This window comes from Rhinatrema bivittatum, chromosome 19 (assembly GCF_901001135.1).
Source record: "Rhinatrema bivittatum chromosome 19, aRhiBiv1.1, whole genome shotgun sequence".
Classification (NCBI taxonomy): Eukaryota; Metazoa; Chordata; class Amphibia; order Gymnophiona; family Rhinatrematidae; genus Rhinatrema; species Rhinatrema bivittatum.
In genome coordinates, this window is record NC_042633.1 from 35389971 (window position 1) to 35400680 (window position 10710).

Genomic DNA, 10710 nt, shown 5'->3' on the forward strand with positions numbered 1-10710 from the left:
AAGAAGCTATGCTCCGACATAAAAAATGCACCATACTGAGAGAAATGTATACGCCATGTGTCATTGATTTCAGAAATCATCCCATCCTTTGCCACGGAAGTCATCTTGCATCTTTCATTACATGGACTGAAATGCTTACAATTTATCTTTTCTTTATGTTTGTCTTGTTCTTTGGGAGTGGCCTTACCTAGATGCTGGTTTCCTTTGTTTCATGAGGCAATGCACCTTTATTTGACATGTGGTAACTGATTGTATTAGCAAACATATTTTTATGCTATACCTAGTTAACATTTAGTTATGTACCCATTTGCGGATGCCATTATTTAGATTTTCAGGTTAATGACACAGTCTGAATTAATGCAGTTTCTATTAGTCCCTACATTCCAAGTGTTTTGTAGCATTTTTTCAGTTCTATAATTTCTAATACTTATATGAATTTCCTTGCTGAGTCAGCCAAATGATTATTTGATATGTTCTCCTTTACCTTTATCTATGAAAGTTGGTTTGATCACACTAACCAATCACCCTGTACCACTGCTTGCCCTTTTAGAGTGTGATATGTCTTGGTGTGGATCAAATGTTCCCCAGAGTTCCTTATTCTTTGCCTACCTGTCCTTTTCTCTGGATCTTCCCTTCCCTGTTGTGAACTTTGTTGTTTCAGTGGTGATTCAGTGTTCAAGAGGGAGGTATGATTCTGCCCCGCCAGCGTATGTCAAATACATGCTGTTCTGTTTTCTGTAAGGAATGCTGCTAATTGCAGCTACCGAATGCTTCCTGTTTCTAGCATTCTATTGCTTGCCTTACTGCTGGTGCCTCTGCACCAAGTCTTTCCTCTTATTTCTTCTTTTGCAGCCTGCGTTTTTGATTTTCAGTATTGTGGCACTTCCGTTTACCTAGATTACTATTGCTGTCTATGACCAGAACACGTCTTATGTTCTTCAACACCTTTCTACTTCTGTCCCTGTTTCCTATAATGCTAGTCTATGTCTTTCTTCTTTTCTTTTTTGTCCGCTGTAGCCTATCATTCTCTCTGTACCCTTTAGGAGCAATTTCTTCCTTTTGCAAGTCGTTCAGTTTTTGTTTATATTGTCCTTGTATGCTCATATAATGTAAACTACAGCTTAAGACTAATGTCATGAGAATGCATTCGCACTTGTAATTCAATGAGAGATCTGACTGACTTTGATTGTAACTCAGTCTTAATGCTGCCATTTTCTAACTAAGGAATGCTTATATCTGTGTGAGTATCACGGACTTAATTTAGGGATCTAGAGGGAAACATGCTCTGCTTGACACATCCAATTAAAACCAAGGGTTAGTTGCTAGGATACACTTCTAGGCCTACTTGCCATGGACTATCTTCACTGACCTGCCACCCTCTCTGATGCTTTGGTGTGCCACTCTTGCCATTTGAAAGTGGCACAAGAGGGAAATGATATGTGTGCCTGAAATTTGAAACTAACATGGAGACTATGGCTCACCCAGAATCCTTTGCTGCCTAGGCCTGTCTGCAAATTCTGGCCAAGAGAACCTCAAATTGACCCTAGTTTGGAGAGACTCTGGGAGACATCTGGAACTGCCCAAAACTTATGATGGAGGGTCATGAGGTCAGAAAGGGCAAATGGACGAGGTCAAGTTCTCCACAGAATACCGTCTCAACTCCAGGGGCCCCAGCGAAACTAGAGAAGTGGAAAACTCCCTGAGGGTGAAGACCTGAGAGTGAAAACCTGACAGGACAAAGGACTACCAGAAGATTGAGGTGAATCACAGGCAAGTGGGCCTCAATTCAAGCTGGGAGGGGGTTTCAGGGTAACTTAGATTTAATTTATCTTGTTTTGACATAAGAAACGTGGCACGTGATCCTCCCATAGATTCAAGCACTTTGGGGATTGAGACTGTCTGTGTTATCTATAAAAAAGAAGACTTTACTAATGTACGGGGAGAAACACTGTAGTAGCTCTCTATAGAGAGACCTGTGACTCCGTTTCTCCCAAAGGCACCAGCATTGCTTATTGATATGCAATAATAAACTTAAATTTGTTTCTACTAAATTTGGCATGGTACCTTTGTGTTCATGGGGCAGGGCCTCTAATCTGACTTAGCAATTAACACAAGGTAATTAAACAAATTGATAGTAGCAGCAAGTCAGGAGGGAAGCAAGGCAGGCAAGACTCAGATGTCACCCCTGCCACCCCCCCCCCCCCCCCAATCTTTTCTCACCATGCGGGCCTACCTCCAGGCCTCGCCTCCTTCCTCCCAGCACGGACAAGAGCAGGTGAAAGAATGGGTTTTATATGCAAGTTTCTGGCTGGCAGAGGGCCCTGCACGTGTTCTGATGACGCACACACGAGCAGACCTTAACACACATCTTACGCAGGGGTTGATTACTTTCTGTGTGTGTTCCCCCTTCGCCCAAAATTGATCTCTGCCCTCCTGCCTCAGTCCAGCAATAGACCTCAGCCGGAGGCCACAGGCCACGGCTCCCCATGGACTCCAGGGCCCACCACTCAGGCACTGCGAGCCTGGACGCCCAGAGCCACCACTGGGCCACGACCCAGACACCCTCACCCCCACCCCAAGGGGCTGAGAACGCTGCCACCACAGCAAAGGAGGGGAGGGACAGCTGGGAATGAGACCCTCAAACAGCGACTTCAAAAACTCCAGGAGAGCGCCTCATTTTCTCTCTGGCGATAGACGCGGCCCCGTTATAAGGAAATGGGTCTGTAGAGCAGCACCGCTGCAGCAAAAGACTTCAAGAATTCAGACAGCGAGCACTGCGCAGAAAGTATAAAGCTTCCTATTTACTATCTGAGAAGTAATGAGAGGGGGTGCCAGTAAGATGACTGTAGACAGAGAGGGGAGTTGCATGCATGAAAGGTTTTCTCCCACAGGTGCGTGTATGTGCAGGAAAAGACTCTCCCACGGGTGCGCATATGTGCAGGAAAAGACTCTCCCACGGGTGCGCATATGTGCAGGAAAAGATTCTCCCACGGGTGCGCGTATGTGCAGGAAAAGATTCTCCCACGGGTGCGTGTATGTGCAGGAAAAGATTCTCCCACGGGCGCATGTATGTGCAGGAAAAGATTCTCCCACGGGTGCGCGTATGTGCAGGAAAAGATTCTCCCACGGGTGCGCGTATGTGCAGGAAAAGATTCTCCCACGGGTGCGCGTATGTGCAGGAAAAGATTCTCCCACGGGCGCATGTATGTGCAGGAAAAGACTCTCCCACGGGTGCATGTATGTGCAGGAAAAGATTCTTCATAGGCTCCAGAGCCCTTGCTTCTCATTTTGGTGCATCAGACACTGACCACAGGAAGACATTTTAGACCACAGGCTCGCTTCCTTTTATTACAAACATCACAAGGGATTATTTCTGATAAAGCAACAGCAGAAAAAAAACAAGGCGCAGGGACTTAAGCGGCAGGCCACGGGGACGTAGCAGAGGTGTCTGTCACGTTTCTCCTCCCCCCCCACCGCGAGGAGCCGCCAGGTCCTTCTTACAAAGTCAAAGAGCGCGTTAGTGCGACTTCCCCAAATCTTCCTTGAGAAGCTTTCGCAAAGAGAAGCAGAATCCCCGCTCGAAGTTCAAAGGTCTCCTCCCCGCCCCCAGCGTGGTCGGAGCCTGGCACGGCGGATACGAGATAAAAAGGCAGCTCGGCCACGGGAAAGCCTTGGGTCGAGTGCACCTGCAAGAGAAAAAAAAAAGTGAGACCCCCAGCACCACCACCACCTGCTAATGAGTTAACGGTCAATATACAGACAACGAGCGGGATTCTTCTTAAAAAAATAAAAATAAAAATCTGGTTACAGCCTGAAAGCATCCAGACTGTTTCCGTGGCAAGCTTAATTGTTAAAATTGGGCAGGAATGGAAAAATCCACGAGGAACAGCCACGTCGCATTAAATTCTTCGGAGGCTTCCCAAACATTGGCAGAATTTAAGCAAACACCTTCATGGGGGGGGGGGGGGAGCCCCATTTAGGCAACTCTGATTTCTTCCAAGAGGAAATAAGCACCGGTGGTCGGCAGAGGGCGTGAGCAATGTCCGGGGAGCTTAGGTCACATCCCTCTTGAGAAGAAAAAAAAAAATCCTGCGCTATCTAATTTCAAACCACCCCGAGTGCCTTTACTGCAAAGCGCTAGGGGCCACATGCGGCTTCCCAGGGGCCAGCGCACAGCTCCTGCAGAAGAGAGGAATTCGCAAAGCGGAGAAGGCCAGAGGAGCCGATCAGAAGTCGGCTTTCTCCAGAAAATTGGTAATTCTCTCTCCGCCGGAGGCGCCTGCAAGCCGCGGCGCGGAATCAGGGGCCCGGGAGACGTTACCTTCATCAGACTTCTCCTTTCCTCTTCCACCTCAGACTCCTGATTTTAGGTCTCCTCTCTCTCCCCTCTCTTTTCTTTCTGCTTCAGTTGTTTGTCCTTCTGGGTCCCTTTCAGCCTTTCGCTCCTGTATGTTGTCTCTGCCTGTGCTTTATTTCTCTGTAGCCATCCTCCTCTTTATCCTCTCTCTCCATTTCCTCCTGTGCTCTTTCCGCCTTCATCCTACGCGTTCTTCTCTTGGGATCTATCCCCCAAGTTCCACCTCCGGTGCCCTCTCGCCTTCCCCTCCATCAGCTCCCTTCCCATTTGCCTTCTAACCCCCTCCTCCCATGCTAACCTCCTTCCACATGAGCTTAACTCCCCCCCCCCCTTCTTTCTGTGTGCTCTCCCCTCTCTCCTTGTGTTTCCCCTCTCTTCCTAAGCTCCTGCTCCCTCCTCTCTTCCTGTTTTGATTTCGCTATCCTTTCCTCCTGAGCTCCTGCTCCCTCCTCTTCTGCTTGCTCTCTTCCCCCTTCTTCTTTCCCTCTCTGTTTCCTCCCCCTTCCCCATATAATTATTCTATCGACTCCTGCACCCCACATTCCAAAATCCCCAGAAACACAGGGCCCCACACCCCACTCACCACAAGAAAAACATTGAGCACAGTTCCTCCTGCGGTGGGTGGGAGGAGCAGTCAGGAAAGGGGAATGTGGAAAGCTGAGCTGTCTCCCCTGAACAGTGGCCCAACATTCGGCAGGAGATAGGGGGGGAATGTTCCCCTCACACCACTCTTGTGGAACAGAATTAGAAAGTTTATTTCAAAGGAAGATGGCCTGGAGGGTTTTATAGAAGGATCACATTGATGGTACAAAACTGATTACTTTTACAATGAATATGTAATCTCAATAAGTACTTTAGGATAGCTGCTCACCTTTAACTTACATTTTATGGTCAGATAGGGCCCCTCCTGTTCCCTCCGTTCTGTCGCATCCCTTTGATGATAAGGACGGTCCCCAAGATTATCCCGACAATCCCCACAGCCAGTCCCAGGGCGCAAACCACCGTCTGAGCCATTTCAGAGGGAGGAGGGAGGACCTCGGCATCTACGGGGGGGAGGAAGAGAATGAGATGCAGAATGAGACAGGGACTTCCCCAGGATGCACCCCCCCCCATATCTGCATCACAATAAAGCGAGTGGGACCTCAGTATTTATGGATCGTATTATGAAATCAGACCTTACGTACTCCATATCTTTTCGATGGGGCTCTCCAGGCCCCAGTGCTCCACTCGGCAGGCGTAGATGTCGTCCTTCGCGGGCATGAAGGTCAGGTAGTGGAACTTCCGGAACATGTTGTCCCTCGTGGAGTAGAAATCCGTCTCCCCGACGCCCTCCGAGGTGGGACTGCCGTTCTTCAGCCAGGTGACGTTGATGGAGGGGGGGAAGAACTTGTTCATGAAACAGATCAGCAGGTTGGGCTCCCCCAGCTCCACGGGATTCTCGGGGTACACCCTGACCTCCGGGGCGACTGCAGAGAAGGAAAACAAAACAGGGGGAGAAAAGTCATTCCAGTTCAAAGCACTCACCTTACCAATTAAATAACTGTGAAGCGCGGGTCCTGATTTCCAGGAACTTCACTTGATTTCAATGAGCGAGGCTCCCCCTGATCCTGGCAATCGCTGAGTGGTGGGTTAGACGTCAAGAGAGACGCAGGGCTGGGGATGCTGCACAGGTAGCACTCACAGTCACGCTGGAGGGAGAAAGCCTCAGCCACTGCATGAGGTTGACTCCTTGTGACCAAGGTGCACTGGTACCGGTGGAGGGGGTGGGATCAGAGTGGAAGGGGGAACACCAGGGTCCAATTCACGGGCTCAGGATCTCCACTCTCCCTGCTTATCCCAGAAAACGGGGACAGCCGGTCCCCGGATTTTGGAGCTCACGACTTCGGGGGTGGGGGTGGGAGTGGGGGGGTCCCAGGAGGAGCGGCTGAGGACGGCCACTGCGATGACCTGGCTAGGTGAGCTGGGAAGGGAGACAAAATAAGGGGAGTAAAATCCCAGGAGCTGCCAAGACCAGAAAGCCCCGGCTGACCCCCGAGGAGAATGGAGCCCAAGCAAAGGGGGAGAGCTCTCCCAGCCAGGGCTTTCTGTGTTAAAACCCAAACCTGAAACAGGCAGGGGAACCAGATTTATTTACCGAAAGGTTTGTATGGTGGCCTCCAGCACTGCCTTTCCCCTCCTGGCTGAATCCCCCGACCGGGCACTGCAGAGGGCCGGGCTGGGCTGCCCTGGGGTAAGATGGCCCCTTACCTTTGGTGGCGGGCGTGTGGTTTGAACGCTTGATGTAAGTGTCCAGGTTGTAGTAGCAGGTGGGCTGAGATGGCCCCTTACCTTTGGTGGCGGGCGTGTGGTTTGAACGCTTGATGTAAGTGTCCAGGTTGTAGTAGCAGGTGGGCTGAGATGGCCCCTTACCTTTGGTGGCGGGCGTGTGGTTTGAACGCTTGATGTAAATGTCCAGGTTGTAGTAGCAGGTGGGCATGATGCCCAGGGCGCCCTGCGCGTCGAACGAGGTGTACTGGGTGAATTCGGGGAGCCGGAAGACGGATTCTCTCTTCTCCAGGTCCACCCGGAACATCTCGTCGTCGCCGTAGTTCTGGGTGTACTCCCCCCGCGGGCTGCGGGTCTGGCAGAAGACGGCCTGGTCCAGGATGTGCTCCACTGGGGGGGGGAGAGAGGGGGGGGGGGCAGGATTAAAAGCCAGCGACGGGGAGGGGGGGTCCCTGTAACCTGCATCCACTGCCATGGGTGATCGCTGCCCAAACCTCCCCCAGAGATTTTTTGTGCTACTCCTTTTTGACTCCCTACTCGATTTTTGCTTTCTTCTATGGAATCCAAATGACGTTTGAACTTTTCCAGGCAGAAGCAAAGGATCTGTCCGGCGATTTCGCCTGAGAAATCGGCGGTTTGGGATTTTTTTGCTTTACTCCTCCCAGACCCCCAGGAAGACCCCCGGTTTCTGCTTTTGCCTGCTGCAGCGGGATAAGCCCCAGGGAGAGGGTTGCAGGTGCCTGGATTCACTGCTCAGCAGAGTCAGGCTGGGGCAGTTTACGGCTAAACCTCCCCCTTTGCTGGCCAGGCCGGGCAATGCTAGTTACGCGCGGAAGCAGCAGGCAAGCTCCGGGTTCAAATCCCGCCCCTTCTGTCGGCCGTGTCTGTGGCACAGACTGAAAGCCCTCGCTGGCAGCGCCCGCGCTTGTAACCCTCCCGGAGCTCGGATTTAAAGAGGCAAATAACCCCGATCCTCCTGGCCGGACTCCCGCCAGGGTCACTGTCTGCACCTACCTTTTCCAAACGCCCGTCCCTGCGGTGCCATCAGGGCTGACAGGGCCAGGACCCACAGGCAGAGCCCCATCCTCCTCCCTCCGGTGCAGGCACTCAGTCCCAGACGCGGTCACACGCGATCACCGATGCAGCAGCCACGGTCTCCCCCCTACACCCGCCGAGTCTTCAGCAAAACCGCGCTCGGCTCGCCGCACGCTCCAGCTCGCAACGCGATTGGTGGACAAAGGCTCGCCTGCCGCGCTGAGCCAATAGGAATATTCCTGCCCTGGCTGCTCATCTGTTGCCGGGTAGAAGTGATGATCGCCTCCTCCTCGCCGGGACTCAGGTGGACGCTCGGCTCTTCCACCTGCAGAGGGGACCGCGCACGGTTTCCCGGAAGGGTGGACTTTGCTGCGGGCTGGGCACAGTAAGAAGCGAAAGGCGCTCCTGCTGCGCCCGGCGCGTCAGTGCTTTGAGCTGCATCCCCTGAGCCCGGGGCCGGGGCGGGCACAGATGCAGTCCTGAGGCGCTGGGGCCAGCCGCCGCCTTTCTAACCTTGCTCTCTGCAGCCTTGCAGACTAAGTAAGAATCCGCCAGCACACAAGGAGCCAGAAGCAACAGGATCTGCACCAGAAATAAAATGTATATCTATTAAATTAAATGTATACTATATTACATATATATCTGCCAAATCAAATAATTACAATTATTGAACGCCGCCTAGAAGCCCATCTCGTTGCTCATTGGGAGGAATTTTCTCACTCAGTTACTGAGATGAGATATTTTAGCGCTTGAGCACTGTCATCCCCCGAGCAGTGGAGGTAATGTTTCTGGCCTGTTAACTGGGCGTGAACAATGCTGGATTTATGAGCTTCATTCTTTAATACCTATGGAGATCGAATGGACCGCGACTATAGAAATACGTTATATGCCACACGTTTTCTTTCAGGTCCGTTTTCCCCTGAGCTGACAATAGTACAGTTCTCTTTCACGTCCTCTTTAAGCTCCAGGCTGGATTTCCACTTCATAATGAGTGACGTGCTTGTGTCACGTGCCTCGGCAAGGAAGAAGATTAAAACATTCAGTTCTGACTGCAAGAGGAGACGCTGTAACTAATGCTATTGTTACTGTATCTGTAAGCTTCGTTTATCTTGCCATCCTTGGAAAAGGCGGTCTTTCAAATGTTTCTGAATAAATTGATAAGTATTTGTTTTCGGATCAACGTGCATGACTCCTGCACCGTGGCGAGCTTCTTGCGTCTCATTAGTGCCCTCTTGTGGGCAAATCGAATATTGCGCCTTACTTTTTTTGCAATAAGGCGAGATTGAAATGAATTTACTTAATAGCATTTCTTTAATATTCGAGTTCTGTAAATTCGTATTCTGCTTTCATTTTACATTGCAGAATATATCCGATGACCATTGGTGCTCTCCAGGGGCCACGCCTGTCTGACCTTGCAGATATTTTAGCGCTTGAGCACTGTCATCCCCCGAGCAGTGGAGGTAATGTTTCTGGCCTGTTAACTGGGCATGAACAATGCTAGATCTATGAGCTTCTTTCTTTAATATCTATGGAGATCGAATGGACCGCGACTATAGAAATACGTTATATGCCACAAGTTTTCTTTCAGGTCCGTTTTCCCCTGAGCTGACAATAGTAAAGTTCCCTTTCACGTCCTCTTAAACTCCCGGCTGGATTTCCACTTCATAATGAGTGACGTGCTTGTGTCACGTGCCTCGGCAAGGAAGAAGATTAAAACATTCAGTTCTGACTGCAAGAGGAGACGCTGTAACTAATGCTATTGTTACTGTATCTGTAAGCTTCGTTTATCTTGCCATCCTTGGAAAAGGCGGCCTTTCAAATGTTTCTGAATAAATTGATAAGTATTTGTTTTCGAATCAACGTGCATGACTCCTGCACCGTGGCGAGCTTCTTGCGTCTCATTAGTGCCCTCTTGTGGGCAAATCGAATATTGCGCCTTACTTTTTTTGTAATAAGGTGAGATTGAAATGAATTTACTTAATAGCATTTCTTTAATATTCGAGTTCTGTAAATTAGTATTCTGCTTTCATTTTACATTGCAGAATATATCCGATGCCCTTTGGTGCTCTCCAGGGGCCACGCCTGTCTGACCTTGCAGATATTTTAGCGCTTGAGCACTGTCATCCCCCGAGCAGTGGAGGTAATGTTTCTGGCCTGTTAACTGGGCATGAACAATGCTAGATCTATGAGCTTCTTTCTTTAATATCTATGGAGATCGAATGGACCGCGACTATAGAAATACGTTATATGCCACAAGTTTTCTTTCAGGTCCGTTTTCCCCCGAGCTAACAATAGTAAAGTTCCCTTTCACGTCCTCTTAAACTCCCGGCTGGATTTCCACTTCATAATGAGTGACGTGCTTGTGTCACGTGCCTCGGCAAGGAAGAAGATTAAAACATTCAGTTCTGACTGCAAGAGGAGACGCTGTAACTAATGCTATTGTTACTGTATCTGTAAGCTTCGTTTATCTTGCCATCCTTTGAAAAGGCGGTCTTTCAAATGTTTCTGAATAAATTGATAAATATTTGTTTTCGGATCAACGTGCATGACTCCTGCACCGTGGCGAGCTTCTTGCGTCTCATTAGTGCCCTCTTGTGGGCAAATCGAATATTGCGCCTTACTTTTTTTGCAATAAGGCGAGATTGAAATGAATTTACTTAATAGCATTTCTTTAATATTCGAGTTCTGTAAATTCGTATTCTGCTTTCATTTTACATTGCAGAATATATCCGATGACCATTGGTGCTCTCCAGGGGCCACGCCTGTCTGACCTTGCAGATATTTTAGCGCTTGAGCACTGTCATCCCCCGAGCAGTGGAGGTAATGTTTCTGGCCTGTTAACTGGGCATGAACAATGCTAGATCTATGAGCTTCTTTCTTTAATATCTATGGAGATCGAATGGACCGCGACTATAGAAATACGTTATATGCCACAAGTTTACTTTCAGGTCCGTTTTCCCCTGAGCTGACAATAGTAAAGTTCCCTTTCACGTCCTCTTAAACTCCCGGCTGGCTTTCCACTTCATAATGAGTGACGTGCTTGTGTCACGTGC

At 49.6% G+C, this 10710-nt stretch overlaps 1 protein-coding gene and 1 long non-coding RNA gene across 3 annotated transcripts; one reads left to right on the top strand and one right to left on the bottom strand.

Moving 5' to 3' along the window:
• Positions 1-3316: 3316 nt before the first annotated feature.
• On the bottom strand, positions 3317-7817 carry LOC115080510 (H-2 class II histocompatibility antigen, A-Q alpha chain-like). Of its 2 annotated transcripts, none has more exons than XM_029584714.1 (5): positions 7637-7817; positions 6767-7012; positions 5542-5823; positions 5240-5400; positions 3317-3686 (listed from the first exon to the last, which is right to left on the bottom strand). In XM_029584714.1, exons 1-4 carry the CDS (start codon positions 7704-7706, stop codon positions 5249-5251), a joined length of 750 nt encoding a protein of 249 aa, XP_029440574.1. In that variant the 5' UTR covers positions 7707-7817; the 3' UTR covers positions 3317-3686; positions 5240-5248. The 2 variants fall into 2 exon arrangements, with proteins under 2 accessions (XP_029440574.1, XP_029440573.1); XM_029584713.1 differs by having other exon boundaries at positions 5229-5400.
• A 578-nt stretch (positions 7818-8395) lies between these two features.
• On the top strand, positions 8396-9489 carry LOC115080514. Its single transcript, XR_003853586.1, has 3 exons — positions 8396-8436; positions 9020-9117; positions 9246-9489. It is a non-coding gene; the product is annotated as an uncharacterized LOC115080514 (long non-coding RNA).
• Positions 9490-10710: the final 1221 nt, after the last annotated feature.